This window comes from Aythya marila (genome assembly GCF_965140915.1).
Source record: "Aythya marila genome assembly, chromosome: 17".
Classification (NCBI taxonomy): Eukaryota; Metazoa; Chordata; class Aves; order Anseriformes; family Anatidae; genus Aythya; species Aythya marila.
The window spans coordinates 9661217-9680965 of record NC_139058.1 but is presented as its reverse complement, the minus strand read 5'-3'; the positions used below and the strand labels follow the sequence as shown (position 1 = coordinate 9680965).

At 62.5% G+C, this 19749-nt stretch overlaps 3 protein-coding genes across 3 annotated transcripts; 2 read left to right on the top strand and 1 right to left on the bottom strand.

Annotated features, from left to right (window-relative positions):
• The first annotated feature begins 2821 nt into the window (after positions 1–2821).
• Positions 2822–14137, top strand: SLC25A1 (solute carrier family 25 member 1). The gene is made up of 9 exons (XM_082774301.1): positions 2822–2978; positions 11010–11117; positions 11233–11332; positions 11487–11625; positions 11715–11799; positions 12003–12107; positions 12319–12434; positions 12570–12643; positions 12834–14137. The coding sequence occupies exons 1-9, from the start codon at positions 2888–2890 to the stop codon at positions 12946–12948; spliced, it is 933 nt and encodes a 310-aa protein (XP_082630427.1). The 5' UTR covers positions 2822–2887; the 3' UTR covers positions 12949–14137.
• A 122-nt stretch (positions 14138–14259) lies between these two features.
• On the top strand, positions 14260–17419 carry LOC309884874 (somatomedin-B and thrombospondin type-1 domain-containing protein-like). The gene is made up of 5 exons (XM_082774302.1): positions 14260–15086; positions 15805–15987; positions 16080–16170; positions 16523–16696; positions 16812–17419. Exons 1-5 carry the CDS (start codon positions 14888–14890, stop codon positions 16915–16917), a joined length of 753 nt encoding a protein of 250 aa, XP_082630428.1. The 5' UTR covers positions 14260–14887; the 3' UTR covers positions 16918–17419.
• Positions 17420–17529: 110 nt separating this feature from the next.
• LOC309884984 (uncharacterized protein) lies at positions 17530–19643 on the bottom strand. The gene is made up of 2 exons (XM_082774499.1): positions 18618–19643; positions 17530–17996 (listed from the first exon to the last, which is right to left on the bottom strand). Exons 1-2 carry the CDS (start codon positions 19435–19437, stop codon positions 17788–17790), a joined length of 1029 nt encoding a protein of 342 aa, XP_082630625.1. The 5' UTR covers positions 19438–19643; the 3' UTR covers positions 17530–17787.
• Positions 19644–19749: the final 106 nt, after the last annotated feature.

Sequence of the window (19749 nt, the reverse complement as noted above, 5' to 3'; positions counted from 1 at the left end):
GTATCAACAGGAGCTCTTTTTGTATGGAGGAGCTCTTTTTGTATGGTGTACTCAAGTGGGAATCATGCAAGTTGTTTTGGAAGAGATTTATCTTAATAGTCATAGGTTCCCTCTGCATACACCTAAAAGCTGGTGAAACACTGACTCAGAAATGTCTGACACGATTGCTTCTCCTTGAAGTCTGTTATGTGTAAGATCTGTTCCGCCTGAAAGAATTGTTTGCTCTGTCAGGAACCCTGAGAGGAACTAAGGTTTCTTATTGTACCATAAGACCCCAAGTGATGTGGATTAATAATGCATGGAAAAACTTGTAGTAGTTTGAGTTGTAATAATTCTGATGACAGCTGTTTATTCAGTGAGATTTTCTGATTCAAGGATGTTTAATAGAAAGTTATTGGTCACTTATGGTCTCTAAAACCATGGTGTGCATGAAAGTTATGCCAGTGATAAATAAATAATTTGGGGGAGGGTGAATGAGAGCAAGGGAGGGATAAGTTGGAGCTGATCAAGTGTGGTCATTGTTTACATGCTTTTTGGAATCCAGAATGCTCTGTCTGCAATCAGTGTTTGTGTGTTCAAAAAAAAATGTGAACATTGTTTTCATCTTCAGCAGTTCTTTTCAATTCTGATTGTTGGGTCCTGAAAGGAGTGCTCTGAGGTCTATGAACTACTATAGCACCTGTCTGTGTATTTAACAGTTCTCCTATCTGTTTCTATGACAGCAGAAACAAGTGCCAGACACCAGCAGTGGAAGTGGGTTCAGATTGCCAGGTGGTTGTTTCCGTGAAAATTCCTGGTTTGAGAGCAGTAAAAAAAGAGGACTCAATACCCTGTCAGTAGTAGAAGCTGCTCTTTTATGCTTTGACCACCCAACTCTTAGGAGATGTTCTTGACCATATGAGTCTGGTCATCTTTACTTTCATGTCAATCGCAGGATTTAAAACATGCTTTTTGCAGCTTCTAGTATTTTAGAGGTTGCTTATCTTCATTAGATGCTTCAGGCTTTCTGCTGACAAGCGTTAGCAGCTTCTTGGAGGTCAAGCTGAGATGGCTTGCAATCCGTGTGATTAAGTATGAATAATCCTTTTTCTGTTCAGCAAAGTAAGCACCTCTGTGAATCCCATTGAGGTTGCTTACTATTAAGCATGTGGGGAAGTATTTTCTTGGACAGGATGGGATTGTGCACCAGCCTTGGAGCCTTGGGAATCTGTAGCAGCCAGTGTTTTGTTCTGAAGGTAATCATGTCCCCACTGCAGTAGGTACACATGTCTACTGGCATACGTGAATGTTATGGTAATTGATGGAAAGCTAGTGAGGTATTGCAGAGATTGGTCAGAAATCTGAATGCATTTCAATTTGATCACCATCTTTGAAAGGTTTTATCTTATTTTTGCCATGCCAGAGCACTGAGTAAGCTGCTCTGCATCTGACTGGGATTATTGGTGTTTGTTTCTTCTGCACACTCTTTCTTCACGTTAATTTTTTGCCTTTATTTCCCTAATGCTGGATTTGAAGTGAGGGTGACTGTATCCATATAGCTGAGTTGAAGGCAGATGGACATGGATGTGAGCCTCATGGTGTTGTTAAGCCCCCCCAGCTCTGTGCTTGCACAGGGCCTAGCGGTCAGTACTCACGTAGAGAATGAGGCTGTGGGGCAGGTGCAGGGTTTGTACTGATGAAAGAGAGCAAAGGTCTTTCTGACAGGGGTTTTGAAATTTAGTAGCACACGTGGCAAAGGAAACAGCCAAGTGCATTACAGTTTGGAGCTAAAGGCCTTCCTGGGGAGGGGTTTTGTGCCCCAGGGAGCAGCCTCTCTCCGCTCTGCAATAGTGCAGGTGTGTATGGGAGGCTGGCCCTGCCTGCTGCTGTCCTACAAACCAGCGGGCCAGAGCCTGCATCACGGCCATCGCCACAAGGCCACCCCACGGGACTTGCCTCTGACTGCCGGAGCTGTTCCGAAGCCCCACACACCTCTGGCCACGTCTGGGAAGGAGTCCTGCAGTGCCAGCATGCATTCATGTGCATGCCTGAGTCCTAGCAGAATAAAGGTGCTTCAGTTTCCCGACCAGCCTTCCTGCAGGCGGTTTGCCCACAAGGCCACGGCCGCAGCGCTCAGGAGATGTGCCCTTAGCCTTTGCCCAGGGTCCTGCCACCAGATTGTGGAGCCTTGCTGAGGCAAAACTCATTTCACAGAGCGCACAGGCAGCAAGTCTCGACAGGAGCTTGCACTTTGCATGGCCGGGGGAGGTTTCTTACACAAAATGTTCCCTCTGTGGAGCAGGGCAGTGCGCTTTCCCTGCCTGCCGAGCCTCCCTGCAGCACGCCCCAGCTACGGAGGGGGCAAGGCTGGCTGCCCGGGCCTGCAGCCCATCCACACTCATGCGAGCTGCTGCCGGAGGAGTGGTTTTAGCTTTTCACTTCGGGGATTTATGGGGAACCCCCCCCCGAGCAGCCTGTGGGGTTTGGTTTCTCTTCCGCCTCCGAGCGCTGGGCGTTCCTGCGGTCACTGCCCCGGGGCTGGCGTCCTGCTGCCCGCCCGGGGGGGGCAAAGCGGGGTGCGGAGCAGCACCCCCGGAGCCAGCAGGACCCACACCCACCTTGCACCGCTGCCAGCCCCCAGCACCCACAGCCCAGGCTGCTTATTACACCCAGCCCCGTCCTAAACGCCCCCGGGGGAGGCGTCTGCGGCACCGGGGGGGGGCCGAGGCTGCGCCCCAGCGCCTCACCCCCGAGCTGCGGGGCTGGCCCGGCCCCGGCTCGGCTCGGCTCGGCCCGGCCCGCCCCGTGAGGATGTGACGCCGCCGGGGCCGCCCCCTCGGCGGGCGAGGCCCTAAAACCCGGCCCCGGCCGCCGCCGGGCAGCGCAGGAGCCGCGGAGCAGCGCGGCCATGCCCGCCCCCGCCGCGCCCCGCAGCCTGGCCGCCGCCGCCCCCGCCGGCAAGGCCAAGCTCACGCACCCCGGCAAGGCCATCCTGGCGGGTAAGGGGGCGAGGGGGGGGCCCGGTGGCCGCAGGTGGAAGGAAAAGGGCGGTGGGAAGAGGCCGGGGGCGTGCCCGGAGCCGCCGGTGCCAGCGTGGGCATCCGCGCCCCGCAGCGGGGCCGGGGGCTGGGGGTTGGGGGCAGCCCCCGGGAGCCTCCCGGTGTGCGGGTGCCCCCGGCGCTGCTCCCCGCTCTCCTGCCCGTCCCCGGGGGTCCGGGAGGGTGGCGGCAGGCTGGGTGTGCTGGGTGTGCTGGGTGTGCTGCTGCCTCCTTCCCCTGCCAGGCGTCTTCTTGCGGGACTGTGCCCAGAGAGCGGGCGAGCGGCTTCCTTCTGAAACGAGCCCTCGCCGCCTTCGCCCGATCCGCACGCCCAAGGCTTTTGTGTTTCCCAGCCGGTTCCCTGCTCCCTGCGGTCCTGCCTTTGTTCCTCTGCCCAGCTGCCAGCTCCCCGCCGAGCCCCGGCCTCCCGCAGCAGGGGCTGTGGCTGCCCTCACGGCTGGGTGCCGGGAGCCCAGCCCCGGCTGCTCCCCTCCTGCTGCCCCCTGCCCCAAGTGGATGCGGGCGCTGGGGTGTGCAAAGGGCACCAAAACCTCCCCGGGTCACATCCTGCCCTGCCGGAGGACTGGGGTGCAAGCAGGGGGCAACCACGGCCAAAGGAGCCTCATCCAGCAAAAAAAAAACAGTGAGGGAACAAGCTGCCGGCTCGAGCTCCGGATCTGTGCTGCCACCCCCTCGAAGCAGGGAGTTAGCTCAGCTTTGCTCTTACGCCTTTTATTCGGAGGCCTTTAAAAGACAGTTTAACCCAAGTTTAGGATGGGGAAGGACGGGCTGCTTACTCCCACCCAAAAACCCCAATCTCTCCCAGCTCGCTGCCCACACGCTGTGTCAGGTTACTGCTGCCAGGACCTGTGCGTCAGGAGGCTTCGGCAGCTCCTGTGTGGGTCCCTAATCGGGGATCATCAGCTGTAGGTGGCTTAGCAGCGAGTGCTGCAGGCCTGCCCTTCCCTCGCTGGCCAGGACTCCTGCAAGCAATTCTGCTCTTGGAGGAGCCCTCATGGGTCCACGTGAGGCTGCGGAGGTGGAAGAAGGGCCCCATTGAGATGCTAGTCCTCTCCTTGCAGGCAGCAAATCAGAGTAATTGGTTAATGGGCAGAAGTCCAGCCTTGCCTCTGTGGCATCTAATTGTGTTACAGAAGCGCAGCAGTGGCGGAGCGCCGCCGTTAACTCGCTGCGCCCCGGGCTGCTCGGGGGTGCGGTGCAGTCAGGGGGTGCCCGCGCTGACCCGAGGGCGTTCCCTGACCCCTGCCAGCACCATGCGTGCCCGTGCTCCAGAGCTCTGCTTTTTGGAGAGCTGCAAGTGCTCAGGCGAGACCATTCCCACTGTGCTGTGCTTCATCTGCCTTGCACTGCCTGCATTAAGTATCCTGCTCCTATCCTGCTCTGGGTGCACGTCTGCTACCGCACCCTGCGCAGCCCAGACCCTCTGCCATGGGTCCCTCTGCTCCCTTGCACCTCCTGGACCCGAGCAGCATGGGTCTGGCACTTAAAGGATCTTAAAGGATGCCAGCAAAGCTCTCGCTGCCAAGAGTTCTTCTTCGTTGTCACCGCAGACAAACAAAAAGTTAAAAATTAATTTGCAAATGGGCCCTTCTGTGTCCAAGCAGTTGCTGTGTGCCAGGGCAGCCGTTCACCTCGCTGCGGCCACAGCGCCTGCGCCTCTGCTGAGAGCGCTGCTGGTGCCGCGTGGCCGGGACGCACGAAGGCAGCCTGCCCATCCTGCGAGGCACTGCCTGGAGCTGGCCTCAGAGGTGCTGCGGGCACCAGCACGTGCGGTCAGCGAGGGGCACGCCAAGTGGGTGCGGGTCCCTGCTGCTGCCTCGCCTCCTGGCCCTGAGCCCATATTGCAGAGCTGTTCTGGGGTCCTGGAACCGGCTCAGCAGTGTGACGTACAGCTTTGGTGTGACTTTGTCTTGCTGAAACTTGGTTAAAAGATGGGTAACTGTGGGTAACTGTGCAGGCTTTGTGCTGAGTGGGCATGATCTGTTCCTTTCTAACTCGCATGCTGGCTGTTATCTGGTGTGAAGCTGGCATGGTTTTCCCATGGGCTGTGGCTGGTCTGACGGCCAGCTTGTGCTGTAGTGCTGGGTGAGCTGCTAGCAGGGAATCCAGCCGGGTCTCCCTCCTCACAGCAAGCTTTTGTTTTCCTTGCTGCCAGCTTCCAAGCAAAGCCTTAGCCCATGGGGCTGCTTGCTCCTCCCGCGGCGCCAGGCGCTGCCGTTCCTCTCACTGAGAGCTGGCTGCAGAGCCGGCAGGAGCCAGACCCAGAGCTCTCCAAGCTCATTTTTTGGGCACCGCAGTGCTTGAGGCCAGCCCTCTGGGGTTTGTCAGAGCCCCCAGGTAGCAGGCAAAGCCCCACACCCCTGCGCTGCTCGTGAGAACTTTGCTCCTGGTTAGCAGCGGCTGCCTGATGAAAGGCTTTGCCTGCCCTGCCCAGAGTTAAGTACAGACTGACTCCGTTTTTAGCTGGCTTTGAAGCCTGGGGTCTGTTCCCTCCCCCGGAGAAGCCGCCTGCTGCCTGCACTGTGCCTCTGCTCGCCGCCCCTGCCTCCGTGTAATCCTGCCTCGCCGGGGAGCAGCGCTGCTGGATGCTGTCCTACACGGCGCTTGATTTGGAAGGAGCTGGCAGTGGTTGTGGCTGCTGCTCTGTTGTTTGCTGCGAACATCGAGTGCTGCTGGGAACAGCAGCGATGTGTCCTTGGAGCGGGGCAGGAGGGAGAGGGGCTCCTGTAGGCAGGAAGGGAAGGGCACGAAGCTGCACCTTCAGCCGGGAGTCCGGGGGCAGGTAAAGAGCAAAGTAGCAACTGGAGCTTTAGTTTCCTCTTCTTTGTTTATCTCTTGATACAATCTTTCTTAGGAAGCGCTATACCTGCTGAAGAGGAGTCCAGGACTGGGTGTGAAAGCTGCTCCTTACAGGAGGCTCCTTCCCGAGTGTCCCCAGTCCACCAGGGCACTCCTGGAGGGCAGCAGTCTTCCTGCCCAGGTCCTGCTTGTTCCAGCTCCTCTGCTTGCGTGTGTGGCTGCTGAGGGAGCAGGGGAGGAGGCTGACAGCCCCCCGGGCTGCAAAACTGCATCAAGGTACTCAGAGGCTGTGGTCAGAGCGAGCTGTGTGCGAGCTGGAGGTCAGCCTAGGTCTTTGGAGCATGCATCACCGAGCTGTCTGCCTGCCTGACGCTCTGCTTGCCGTTCTGCAGGGCACCATTTTCTGTGGGCTGACGTAAATGGTGGGAAAGAGCCGTCTGTCTTCCCGGCGGCACTCAGCAGCGTGAGCTGACAGCTCGGGGATGTTGCAGTGTCTCCCGTCGCTGGCGGCCTCGTGCATTGCATGCCAATGGGAGGCCTCTGCTCCTGCCCAGGCAGGGAGCGGTGACCCCGTGCTCGGCCTCTGGAGTCTCCATGTTGCCCCCCTGTCAGCAGGAGCTGATATTTTGCTGTCTGTTGTCTTGCCTGGTACGGCACAGCTCCCCTGTGCTGGCAGCTGGGGAGCAGGGACTGTCCCCAGGTCCCAGCAGTGCTCCGTCATCCATGCCCAGCTGGAGATCATGAGGGGAAGCATCCAACAGCCCCCAGCTCTGGTGTCAGCTCCCTGCTGCCTGTCTTCAGAAAGATTTTGGATGTTTAAAGGTAGTGTCTGGAGAGGGGTGGTGGAGCAGGGAGCTAGCATTTGCCCTGTGCTGCTGTCACCCCTCTGCTCACAGCTGGTGACACCAGTGTGGAGCTGGGAGCTTGGGCTGCACAGGGGGATGGTGTGAGGGCTGGTTGAGCCAGGGGCCAAGTCAGATAATGCTGTGACTGTAAGCAGGGGGAAACAGCTTCTGCCATTACGCTCACAGCCAAGGCATTTAGAATACACTATAAAATGTTTTATTACAATATTGGCCCATTCAGAAGCAACTGAGTTGAATGAGCAAGTTGTGAGAGGCCGGCCTGTTGAAACATGACAGCTCCAGTAAGACTGGGGACCGTTCCCCCCTCCCAGTCCCCAGGACTGCCTCCAGCACTGTTGGCACGGGGATGTTTGCCGACACGGGGTACAGAGGCACTTCGTGTTTGTGCTGCTGTGCGTGCCCCCGGGGCTATAAGGCTTTCACCAGCCTGTCCATAGCCTGTCACGGTGACGAAAGTGCCCACGTGTGTGTTTACCAATGCAGATGATGAAACCCAGCGCGCCCCACTGGCCTTGCCCGTATCAGATGGGAGACTTTCCAGGGCCCCAGCACCCGGGGCAGCAGAGATGTTTTCTGAGAAGGGCCGACCTGTCGCAGGACACTTTCCCCATTCAAACAACACCATGGGTAGTCCTCGGGTAACCTGGTTTTGAGGAAGCAGCCATGCTGAGAGCAGTCCTGCCTCTTGTCGCTGCCACTGAAACCCACAGAGCAGCCCAGCCTCGGTCTTCCCCGAGGACGGGGCTCCCAAGGGGAGGATGTGGAGGTGTGCTGCAAAGGAGGTGGCCAAGTACGGCCCGGGAGGCCCACAAGGTGCTGGTGCCACCCCAGCCGAAGCCCTCTCCTTGGGGGGAGCTGGCCCAGGCCTTGTTTTTGGGGCCCAGGTTTTGGGGCCTGGCGCTCGGGGCCCAGCTTTCCCAAGCGGGTTGCACAAGGAGGCTCAGAGCAGAGGGTGGAGCCCGCTGAACCAGTTTCCCTGCTGCACACACGGAGGGTTTCTCCACCACCCGGTTTAGCCCGGTTGTGTAAATCAGATGGCGCAGAGGGGCTGGTGCCGCAGGGCATGGCAGGGGGATTTGCTGCTGCCAGGGCTGCAGGGAGCCACAACGGGCTGCCAGGCCATGGTTGGGATTCCTGACTTGGAGCCCTGCTGGACTTTGAATTTATTTTTTTCCCCCATCTCTGAAGGCTAACCAGGCTCAAGGGGAAGGGCACAAAGTCCCCTCATGAGGGAAGGAGCCACAGGTACGGCATGCACCAGGCGTGCGGCCTGGGCCGTGACCCTCGGCTCCCGGCATAGACCTGAGTGAGCCTCCCACGGGGGGAACGTGGGGCTCGGCTTCCCCTGGGGTACCAGGGCCCGTGCAGGGCTGAAATCCCTCTGTTTCCCACACACTGCACCAGGCGTGGGTCAGCCCTGTGCTGCCAGGGCCTCAGGAGTAACATCCTGAAAGGACCTTGTGAAAGCTGAAGGCAGGAGGAGCTTTTTGTATGGAAATCAGGTGCTTGTGTGTCTTCGTGGGAAACTGCCCTTAAAATGGAGAGGCTGGGATTGCTCTCCAGGTGCCTACTTCTCATCAGAGCCGTGCAGGCACCAGCTGGTGCTGGTGCTGCAGGACCAAGGAGCAAAGCACATCACCACAGCCCCCAGTGCCTGCCTGGCTCCCAGAAATGGTGGTGGATGCCAGCTGGGGCTTGGTGGGGTCTGACACTGCTGGGGGCTTCCCTCAAGGCCCCAGGACACAGCCAGCTGTGTCCTCCTGCCCCCAGCACCCATCCTGTGGGACAGGCTGGTGATCGTGCTGCTGGTGTCCCCAGGGCCCCAGAGGAGCTGCTTGCTAATGGTGCACAGGGACCCCAGCATTGTCATGAGCTGTGCATGCTCATGCCCGAGCCACAGGGCAGTGCCCTTCTGCTGTCCCCAAAAACCCTTTTCTCCTTCCTGCCAAGTCCCCGTGGCAGTGTCCAAGAGCTGTGGCCCAACACTGGTCTCGCCCATCCAAAAAGCGAATTATATTTATTCTGGGGAAGTAATGCCAAGCGTGTTTTTGACAGCGGGTGCCCTCCTCTGCCTTTCCACCGGGTCTGGGTGTGCTGGCAGCGCCTGTGGGTTCGGTGCAGGCGGGGAGCGAGCCCTGGCACCGGCAGAGCCCCCCTCAATGCATCCCTGAAGGACGTCCTTGTCGTCTCTCCATCTCATCTAGCTAATGGCTGAGAGCCTTGGTTGTTTCTGGCCCGCTTGCTCTTTCACCTCCTGAGCAGTCACTGCTGCTGGTGCTGACTCCGCAGTGTTGCAAGAGCTGCAGCGGCCGGTTAAAGTCCGGGTAAACAGGTTGCAGGGCCCTCTGCACCCCCGGCAAGGGAGGGTGTGTTGGAAGGACCCAGTGCTGGGCTGGCTTGCAGGGGATGGGGTGATTTATTTGCATAGAATAAGGTTTCTGCTGGAATAAAACAGCGTGGGGAGATGAAGCTGAGACAGCAGGGCAGGACCTCTGCTTGGCTTGCCTGCCTCGCTGGCTCATGTTGCTCTGCAGGCAGAGGAAAGGAGGAAAAAGCTGCCCAAAGCTCAGAGTTCCCACGCTGTCCTGGCATGCCAGAGCTGTGTGTCCTGTCCCAAAACAGCCGGGGTGCTGCAGAGGCTCTGTGGTGCTTGGGCATGGCCCGCCCCAGCAGCATCCCTCCCTGCTGCCTCTGGTTGCTTTGTCTGCCCTGCCCGCGGGCACTGCTGTTGCCTGGGCTGTGGTTTGTTTTGGGTGCTTCCCTGCTCTGGGAGCTGCCAGGGCAGCAGCTGGCACCGGGGGAATGAGCAGGAGCAAATATTGACAGCTTGTGAAACATCCGCAGCGGGGCAGCGGTGGGGAGCGCCGTGGTGCTCGGCGTGCCGGGGCTGCTGCTCTCGCATCGCTGCTCTCAGAGAGCCAGGGGCAGCTCAGGAGGAGAACAAGAGGCCCCTGTATGTGCAGGGGCTGGCCCTGCATCCCCTGTGAGTGACGATGCTCTTGGCCCCCTGCATCACTCTGAAAAGTCCTTTGGGATGGCCCCCAGTGGGGCCGTTGCCCTCTGCTTTCAGAAGGCTGAGTCTGAGATAGGGCAGCGCTGCTGCGGGTGCTGCCAGCTGGGATGCCAGGGGCTGACAAGAGGGGTTTGTGCTGGGTGAGAGGGGGCTGTGGGTGCCAGGGCCCCGCAGGTTTCGCCCTGCAGTGGTGGCAGCTGCTGGCTTCAGTGCCTGTCTGCTGGGAGAGGAATTGAGACACTGCTTTTGGGGCTGTGCTTTTGGAAATGTGCTCTGCTTTGGCACCCACGCTGGGAGCTGGCACAGCATGACCAGCATGTGCCCAGTGCTTTGGCACCCTCTCGGTGCTGGTGCCGAGCTCCCATTCTGCCAGCTCGGGCTTCCCAGCACCCCCAGGCGCTGCTGCAGCCAAGGAGCAGCCTCTGTCCCCTATCAGTGTCGCCTTGCTGGGCACGTTGGAGTGCTGATAAGTCGAGCCGTGCTCTGCTGTGCAGCACGGGGGCCGCGTGTTTTGCTGCAGACCAGAATAACCCACTGCCTGCCTCACCCTGCTCCTGCCCCGGGGGGCCAGTCCCTGCTGGGGACACCCTGTGGCACCAACCAGGGCCATGCTGGTGAGGCTGCATGCTGGGGAGCCCAAGTGCTGCTGGAGGAGGTGAGATGCAAGAGCTGTTTGCCAGGGGCAGGCACCAGCATGCAGCGAAACTGGGATTAAACCCCCTCAGGTGGTGTGAATCCCCCAGGCTTGGTGCTGCTGCTCCCAAAGCTCTGAGTGCACAGGATGGTGATGGTGCCCGGGGTGCTGGTGTGGCCTTGGGCAGCGCTGTGCAGCAGGCACGTCCTCAGCCCCTGTAATCAGCACGCGGCAGCTTCCTCCGCATGGGTCCTGGCAGGGCAGCCGGAGGGGGTTGATTATAATTGTGCCTCTGTGCCGGCACCGCGCCGTCTGCGAGTGGGCTCCCGCTGGTGCTGAGTTGCTGGAGAGGGACGTGAGGAGGTTGTGGGGTGAGCTCCGTGCCTCGCAATAGGAGCAGGGGTTTGGATGGGGCATGCGTGGTGCTGTTTGGCTGTGTTGGATTTGTAAATGGCACCTCCTCACCTCTGGGCTGCAGCCGGTTGGTGAGGGAGCAGTGGTTTCACAGAGCACCAAAACAGATGGTTTCCGAAGGAAAATGCTCGCTCGCTGCATGCTTCTGGTAACCTGGCCCTTCCTGGACAGACAGCCACCATGTCCACGGGGTCCGGGGCCGGCATGGCACTGCTGCAGCCCAAATTTCCCCTCCTCTCTTCCAGGTGGCCTCGCCGGAGGGATCGAGATCTGCATTACATTCCCCACCGAGTATGTGAAGACGCAGCTGCAGCTGGACGAGAAGGCCAACCCGCCCCGCTACAAGGGCATCGGTGAGGGGCTGGGCTTGGAGGCTCCGGGGGGGGAAGCGAGCAGGTCTGGGGGGAGGATGAGCATGGGGACCCTTGGTGCATCGGGTGGTGGTGACACCGCTGTGCTTTGCCCCAGGGGACTGTGTGAAGCAGACCGTCCGTGACCATGGCATCCGGGGGCTGTACCGGGGCCTCAGCTCGCTGGTGTACGGCTCCATCCCCAAGGCCGCCGTGAGGTAGGTGTCCCCTGCACCGCGGGGGGGTTCCCGGGCTGTGCTCAGTGGTGTTTTCACAGCAGCAAAGCGGGGGTGGCTTTGGGCTCGGCATCCCCCTGTCCCTTGGTGGGGTGTGTGGGGCACCCCCAGGGTTGTCACCACGGCCTCTCCGCAGGTTCGGCATGTTCGAGTTCCTCAGCAACCAGATGAGAGACGAGAAGGGCCGGCTGGACAGCACGCGGGGCCTCATCTGCGGGCTGGGTGCCGGCGTGGCTGAGGCGGTGGTGGTGGTGTGCCCCATGGAGACCGTCAAGGTGGGGGGCACGCAGCAGGTCCTGGCTGTTGTCTCCTCCCTGGAGGAGCTCCTGGCCTTGGCCGGCACCAATGCGCCGTCTCCCCGCAGGTGAAGTTTATCCACGACCAGTGCTCCCCCAAGCCGAAATACCGCGGCTTCTTCCACGGCGTCAGGGAGATCGTTCGGGAACAGGGTGAGTCACGGGGAAGCAGTCACAGGGGGACCTGGCCACCCCCGTGCTGTGGGGATGGGCAGAGGCTGGGACCTGTGGCTTGGAGGAGGCCAGCGGGAAGGCCTGGTCTGTACCCGAGGCTGTGGAGCTGCAGGGGGCCCCCTCAGGGTGGGTGGGTTTGGGACGAGGCTGGTGCTCCTCTCCAACACCTTCCCTCACCGCAGGGCTGAAGGGGACCTACCAGGGCTTAACCGCGACCGTCCTCAAGCAAGGATCCAACCAGGCCATCCGCTTCTTCGTCATGACGTCCCTCAAGAACTGGTACAAAGGTACTGTGTCCCTGTGCCCCCCCAGTGCCACCCCAGCTCAGCCCCTTGTGATGGGGCACGATAAAAGCCAGGGGAAGGGTGTCCTGGCTGTCGCGGGCTGAAGGGCCCTGGTGCTGAAGCATCTCCTCACCTGCCCACTGTCAGCCAAACCTGGTGGCCTTCTCTGTGAGCTGAGCTTTGTCACCACTTTTCAACCTCTCCTCCTCTCCAGGGGATGATCCCAACAAAGTCATCAACCCCTTCGTCACAGGGGTGTTTGGAGCCCTCGCAGGAGCTGCGAGTGTCTTCGGCAACACCCCCTTGGACGTGGTGAAGACCAGGATGCAGGTATGGCACAAAGATACCCCGTGCTCACTGTTCCCACCAGTCAGTTCCTCCTGGCTCACTCCAGCTCTGCATCGCCCCTAAATCCCTCCCAGGTGCCCTGCTCCAGTATCTGACCCTTCTTTTTCCTCCCTGCAGGGGCTGGAAGCGCACAAGTACAAGAGCACCTGGGACTGCGCCTACCAGATCATGAAATATGAGGGACCCCTGGCGTAAGCCCTCCTGCGGGTGTGGGATTGGGGCTGGAGATGGGTGGGAGCGGTGTCAGCCCGAGCTGGGGGACAGGCGAGGTTGAGGGGGGTGAGGTGTGATCCAGCTGCAGGAGGACGAGGGTGATGGGGGCGCCTGTGGGGCATCCCCTTGGCTCCCACCCCCACCCACCACCCTCTCCGTCCCCGGCAGGTTCTACAAGGGCACGGTGCCTCGCCTGGGCCGCGTCTGCCTCGACGTGGCCATCGTCTTCGTCATCTACGACGAGGTGGTCAAGTTCCTCAACAAGGTGTGGAAAACAGACTGAGCGGCGCGGGCCGGGGTGGCCGTGCGCCTCCGCCACCACCACGAGGCCGCAGCTGGAGAGCGATGACCAAGGCCGGAGCTGCCACCGCCGCCAAGGACCCAAGTCTCCCGCACGTGTCTGCGGGCCGGGATCACCACCCGGCCTTCCCGACCCCCCTCCCTCCGTCAACCCAGCAGCCTTTATTTATAGGAACAAGCCGTGGAGCAGTTTAAATTATTGGTTGTGCGTGAACATGGCCGGGGAGGCGGGGGAAGCTGCACCCCCACGCCCCAGGCTGTGCCCGCCCGGAGCAGGGTGGCTTTGTGTCCCAGCAGGATGCGCCAGCCCCTTTCCCCGGTTGGGATGAGCCTGGTACTACCTCCTCGTGGCCCCTGGTTCTGCACCCTGCAGCACCCCGGCAGCCAGCAGCTGCAGCCCCTCAAGCTGCCGGCTGCTTGGGAGCAGCTCTTTTTGGGGCTGCTGAGAGCCACCTGCGAGCCGTACCGGTGCAATGCCCCAGCACCACCCTTGGGATGCGCCAGGCTCCCAGGCTGCTCGGGGTGCAGCACCTCACCCCAGGCACCCCTCATCCCGGGGTGCTGAGCAGGCACCACCCAAAGTCGCCCAGACCCTTAATCCCCCTTACCCGGGGGACAGGACCGGGGCGAGCCGGGTGCCCCCTCCACTTGCGGTTTACAGTTGAGACGCGTGCGAGAGACGGGGCGGGGAGGCGCAGCCCCCGTCTCAGACTTGGCCCCTTGGCACATCCCCTCAGCTGGGGGCAACCTCCGATGCAAAACCCTTCTTCCACATTCCCCCCCTGCCCTCCCGCCGCCTCCCGTTCCGCTCCCCGAGGCGGCCCCATAGGTGACCCCGTAGCTTTCGGAGCTTCACCCTGACCTGTCACTAACACCTGCGCCGCAGCCTTGCCCTGCCCCGCGCCGGGGCTCGGCCCCTCCGCGTTCGTGCCAAAACTTTCCCTGGGGGAGCGGGTGTGGGGCTCGAGCTGCCCTCCCCTCGTCGTGTTGTCAGCCCCGAGCACAGCCTTAACACTAGCGCGGGAGGGCCAAGGAGGAAAGAGGAAAGCCTGGGAGCGATTCCCCTGGGGCTTTCTGCTTTGAAGCCAGTGAGGTTTGTTTTTTTTTATTGTTATTATTATTATTCTGTTTTACATTCGCAATTTGAATAAAATCGGTCTGGCTTTAGCGGCTGCAGTGCTGTGCAGGTGGTGCTGTGTGGGGCAGCCCTGGCGCTGTGGGTGCGTGCAGGATGCGCCCCGTGGTGCTGCAGTACGCGGGGGCTGCTGCTGCTGCCCTCCCTCCTGGGCTGCTTCCCAGGGAGCCCGGCTGCTGCTCGCCATACGGATGGGGCTTGTCTGCGGCGTTGGCCAGGTCCCAGCCTCACTGGGGGTATCCAGGGTGCTGGGTGGAGCGGGTGCCATGCTGCATCCCAAATCTCCTGGGTCTTGCGCTGGGCTGAGATAAATCCCCAGGGCATCGCTGCTCTGCCTCCCCCAGCCAAGGAGAGCCCTGAACCCCGCTGTGGGCTTTCTGCAAGCATGGGGGCGATGCCTGGGGATGCCAGTAGCACTTTTGCCCATCGTGTGCAGGTGCCCGAGGTCCTGGGGGTGACAGGGAGCCTGGCGAGATGGCAGCGTGATGGTCACAGGGCTGTGCCACCACCTCAGCGTGGCTGGGGGCTTCATCGGTGCCGGGCTGGGGGCTGCGGGAGGGGAGCGGAGCTGTAGCAAGCCCTTCCTTCCCTTTGCTTTGCATCACCCCCGTTGGGGCTGGGGCTTGTGCCGTGGCATCCTCACACCCACCCGCACAGCCCGGAGCCGGGGCGCTGGAGCAGAACGAGACGTGCTTGATCCCTGTGTCCAGCCGAGGGGCGGTGCAGCCCAGCTCCCCCCCCGGGGGGACAGCCGGGACCTGCGGGGACAGGGACGCTGCGGGGCAGCATGCAAAGGCTGCTGCTGTGCGGGGGGTGGCTGCTGGCCGCCGGCTACGTGCTGGGTGGCTGCCGGCACCGCTGCTGCCCAGGTAGGAACAACGCCTGCTGGGCCCCGGGCACCCACCGGGCTCGCTGCTACTGCGACTCCTACTGCGAGAGGACGGGCGACTGCTGCCAGGACTACCAGGCCTCGTGCCGCCGCGCCGGTGAGTGTGGGGATGGGGAGAAAGGGGTCAGACTTGGCCCCTCGGCTGCAGGCTTGTGGGGCTGACTCCTCAGGATTCTCGGGTGCAGCTCGGGCTGGCCCCAGGCTGGCAGGGGACGGGTGATGCCTCTCGTTAGCGCAGCTGGTAACGATGGGTGACAGCAGGGTGGTTACCAGCAGGTAGCTCTTGGTGGGGACAGCAGCAAGGAGCCCCCAGCTCGGGTGGCTGTGCGTGCTGGCAGGTTTTTGCCATTGGAGCAACGTCCTATTCGCCACTTTTTCCCCACTGGGGCATTCTGGCTGCTCCCTGTGCAGTGACAGAGCCTGCAGCCAAAAATAACAGGGTGATGCTGCCCCCACAACGCCCATAGCAACCCTTTGGGCCAGCAGCACGCCTGCCACTGCTGCGTGGGGACACGGGACCCAGGGCTGGGGCTGTGCTGGGATGCACAGAGCCGAGGGACACAGCCCTGGGACAATCGCAGCCGTCAGCCCTCCCTAATCTCTGCAGAGATTAGCGGGGTCCCAGCTCAGCTCGATGCAGCAGCACGAGAATAAAAGCCTCCGGAAGCGGCGCACAATGCTGCTGGGTTGGGGGATGAGCCATGCGGGGGTCCCACTCTCCCCTGTTTGCAGCTTCTCCCCTTTGTCCTTTACACTATTTAAGCTCTTTTTTCCCCTCTTTTCCCTCCCCTCTGCTCCTCCACCCTGCCCCGCAGCAGTGGGCTGTGTGGTGGGACCCTGGGGGCCCTGGAGCAGCTGCAGCTCCCCATGTGGGGTCGGCAGCAAGGGCCGCAGCCGCCAGGTCACCGTCCCACCCCGGCACGGCGGGGAGCCCTGCCCCGACCTCAAGCAGCGCCGCGGGTGCCTGGGGGATGACCCAGCCTGCGGGGCTGCCAAAGGTAAGGCGTACCCCCTTCCGGACCCACACACCATGTTGTTTGTCCCCACTGCCCACACCGGGGCAGCTGTGACCCCGCTGCTTCCGTGCCAGGGGTGGCCAAGGTGCTCCCCGACTCCTTCAGCCAGGACTTCAGGGATCCCTGGAGAAGAGCCGGGCTGCAGAGGCCGGAGGAGGCTCCCAGGTAGGTGCAGGGCAGCATCCTGGTGGCCCCTTGGCACCCCAAACTGTGGCCCCTTTGCACAGCCCCTCCAAAGCTACGGACCCCGTGCATCCTGCTTGGAGCTGTGGCCTCTGTGCACGCTCCCTGCACCCAAAACTTGGCCCCTTCACAGCCCTAAACCCCATGACCCATTTGCAGCCCCCCCAAAACCGATCGCCCCTTTGCACCGCCCCCCAAACCCCACTGCCCTTCCCACCTCCTGCACAACCCCGACCCCTAGACACCCCCAACCTGCCCACCGAGCACACCCCACCAGCATCCCCCCTGGCCCTCCAACCAACATTATTTCTCCCATCTCCCCCCTCCCCGCCAGCTCCCCCCTCCCCAGCTCCTGCGGCTTTTTCCGCCTGACGCAGGTGGCGGCCGCCTGCCGGGGGCAGCCCTGGAGCCGCCGGCTGCAGCGGGACCGGCGCGTGTGCGTCCAGTGCTGGGGGGACACACACCACGGGCACCCCCGCTGCGACGGGCACGGGCTGCAAGGAGCCAGGTAGGTGGCACTACACCTCCCCGAGGGGCGTCCCCCCCTAAAAACCCGAGAGCAGCTCCCACAGCACCTCGCTTTGGTTTTCACAGCGGCAACCTGTGCCCGATTTCCCTTCCAGGACGTTCTGGGTGGCCGCCTCCGTGGCGGGGTGTCAGGGCTCCTGGGTGCGGGAGGCACTGCAGGACGGCTGCACCTGCCCCTCACCAGCGCTCGTCTTTGTGTAGCCCACCCCCGAGAAGGTGAGCCGAAACTCCCCTCCCTTCTGATTTGAAAAAGCGGGGAAATGAAACGGGAACGTCCCCGCCCTGCTTTAATTTCAGCCCTCCGCACGCTTGCTGCCTGCCTGCGGTGACGGGAGGCAGCTCCTCTGCGATTTCCACTACTAAAAAACGAGGGAACTGCTCAGTCCGCAGCCAAGTGACTAACACGGGAGGAACGGAGGCTGAATCCAGCAGGAGGTGGGAGGACAAGGCAGCGCTGTCCTGCTCCGCTGTCACACCAGCAGCAGCAACAAGCCCCCGAGCAGGCGTTTGGGAGCACGCAGGGAGGCAGGCAGCATGCTTCCACCCAGACCAGCATGGTTTTGGGGCGTCGTTAACGTGACTGCAGCGAAACGTCAAGGGCGTCTCGGCTGCTGCGTGTGGTTTGTGGAGCGAGATTAAAGCTCGGCGTGGAAAGCAAGGCGAGGCTCTGGCGATGCTGTTTGTGCAGGACGCTGTCCCCACAGGGCTGTCCACGCTCACCGCCTGCCACATGTCAGCCCACAGCCGCCCCCCTTCCCGTTCCCTTACCTGTGGGACCCCCACCCCGTCCCTGCCCTACACACTGGGCGCTGGTACTGCAGAGCTCACCTTTATTCAGCCACATGTGCCAGCGCCCAGGGTGCTCTGAAATGTCCTGTATCCCCCAGGAGAATGGGCTGGTGGATCATGGCCATGGGACAGGGCTCCCAGAGGAACCATCCCCACCCCGTAGCAGGCAGGGGCTGAAGGTATCACAGTGCCCATCGCCGGACGAGCAGCTTGTCCCCGTCCCCGTCCCCATTCCCACCATGGGGGCAGCTGCCCCACACCGCCCCGCTGCCCGCAGCACCCTCACGTGCCCAGCTCCCTGCGGAGTTTGATGATTTCCAGGAGGAGCTTCTCCTTCTCCAGCAGGATCTTCTCCTTCTGCAGCTGCAGGGTCTCCTTCTGCAGCTCCAGGATCTCCGTGTGCAGCCGGCTCTGCTTCTCCGACACCTCCCCGGCTGTGTGGCTGCAGCCCCGCGGCCCCAGCAGGGGCTCAGCCGGTGCCGTCGGGCTGCCTGCACGGAGCAGAGGAAGGAGTTAGAGCAGGAGAGGAGGCAGAGCCAGGGCAACCGCTGCCTCCTGTGCTTTCTCTCCCTCCTGCAGTGCCCTTTCCATCGCTGAGGTGAGCCAGGCTGTCTGTGATGGGGATGGAGGCACAGCCGTGGGCTGGGGACAGGCTGGGGGTGCTGTGTGCAGCCCCTGTGAGCCTCCAAAAGCTCAAACCTGCAGGATTCAGCCTGCCCCTGAGCTACCTCCACATGCTGCAGTGACGGGTCTGGGGGGAGCAGGGCAGGATGCGACCCCTGTGCCGGCACAGACGTGGCACTGGCAGGGGGAGAGGCCGGGCTCCTCTCTTGGGAAAAGGCACATTCTGGGCAGATGGGCTGTGGCAGAGGAGACCCCAACAAACAGCTGGAGCATCGCTCACCAGCACAGCCCCTGCCTGGACTGGAGCTGGCAGCCAGCCTGGCTGCAGCACTGTGTGGGTTTGGGGAGCTCACCCCGCCAGGGCTGAGCATCGTGGCGACTTCAGAAACGGGGCTGGGAGCCTCAGTGCGGGGCTGGCTGACCCCAGGTAGGGACGGGTGGGCACGGGCGAAGAGGCAGAAGGTTAGGCAGAAAGGTGGGCACCTCACCGTTCTCCTGGGAGGCCGGGGGGCCGGGGCTGTCCCCGCTCTGCACCGCTGGGCTCGCCGTCACGCCGAGGCACGGCCACGCCAGCGCCGGGCTTAGCGGGCACTTGATCCGGGGGGGCTCAGGGGAGCTGGACGGCAGCACCGGGGCCGTGCCCTGTGGCGAGGCGGGACCGGGGGCTGCCGTGCTGGGGGGCAGCAGTCTCTTCTCCATGCCGGGCTGCGGGCCTGCCGGCAGCAAGCTCTGCTTGGAGTCGGGCTCCGCACCGGGGGTGCCGAGGAAGCCATCGGGAGCGGGGCCGGGGGTGCCGGTGGCACAGAGCATCCCACGGGCCGGGGCAGTGGCACCACTCTGGCCGTGCAGCAGTAAGTCCGGGGCGACCTCCAGCATCCCCCCGGCCACGCAGAGGGGCGCGGGCGGCCCCGGCGGGACCCCGGCCGCCGTCACCCTGAAGGACGATCCTGAGAGCAGCGGGTCGGGCAGCTGCGGGCTGGGCTTGTTGAAGAGGGCGAAGATGTTGTGGAAGAGCTTCTCCTGGGGCCGCTGGCGGAGCAGCGGGTGCTTCTCCATGGCCAGCTCCTTGCGGGCGTCGATGACCATGTTGTGCCACTTCTTGCGGATCTCGTCGGGCGTGCGCTGCACCAGGGGGCTCAGCGAGTTGACGGCGGCCGCGATCTCCTCCCAGGCCCGCTGCCGGTCCAGCGTGTTCTTGTAGCGGCCGCTCTTGGGGATGAGGATGTCCTTGCGCAGGCTGAACTCCTCCAGGATGAGGAATTTCTCCTCCTCGGAGAACTTGATGCGCTTGGGCTTGGCCGCGCTCATGCTGCCCCCGCGCCGGCCGAGCAGGGGGCGGCTCGGGGGGCTCCGGGGGGCTCGGGGGGGCCCCCCCGACCCCGACCCCGACCCCCCCGCCGCCGGCAGCCGCCGGGGGGCACCCAGCGGGGCCGCGCCGTCACCCGGCCGGAGCCGCGCCCGGGGCCGTGCCCGTGCCCGGGGCCGCCCCCGGCCGCCCCCGCCGCTCACCTTCCTCCGGGGCCGCGCCGAGCGCTGCGGGAAGCGGATGTGGCCGCATCCTGTTCCGCGCCGGGGCGGGGCCGGGACCGGGGCGGAGCGGCAGCAGCGGGAGCCCCGCAG

Bases quoted from the DNA above. Each gene is read 5' to 3' on its own strand.
- SLC25A1 (XM_082774301.1), top strand. From the start codon at position 2,888: ATGCCCGCCCCCGCCGCGCCCCGCAGCCTGGCCGCCGCCGCCCCCGCC. The intron at 11,118-11,232 runs GTGAGGGGCTGG...GCTTTGCCCCAG, and splicing joins GCCCCGCTACAAGGGCATCG to GGGACTGTGTGAAGCAGACC. The intron at 12,435-12,569 runs GTATGGCACAAA...TCCTCCCTGCAG, and splicing joins TGGTGAAGACCAGGATGCAG to GGGCTGGAAGCGCACAAGTA.
- LOC309884874 (XM_082774302.1), top strand. From the start codon at position 14,888: ATGCAAAGGCTGCTGCTGTGCGGGGGGTGGCTGCTGGCCGCCGGCTAC. The intron at 15,988-16,079 runs GTAAGGCGTACC...CTTCCGTGCCAG, and splicing joins AGCCTGCGGGGCTGCCAAAG to GGGTGGCCAAGGTGCTCCCC. The intron at 16,697-16,811 runs GTAGGTGGCACT...TTTCCCTTCCAG, and splicing joins CACGGGCTGCAAGGAGCCAG to GACGTTCTGGGTGGCCGCCT.
- LOC309884984 (XM_082774499.1), bottom strand. From the start codon at position 19,437: ATGAGCGCGGCCAAGCCCAAGCGCATCAAGTTCTCCGAGGAGGAGAAA. The intron at 17,997-18,617 runs GTGAGGTGCCCA...TGCTCCGTGCAG, and splicing joins CCCGGCCTCCCAGGAGAACG to GCAGCCCGACGGCACCGGCT.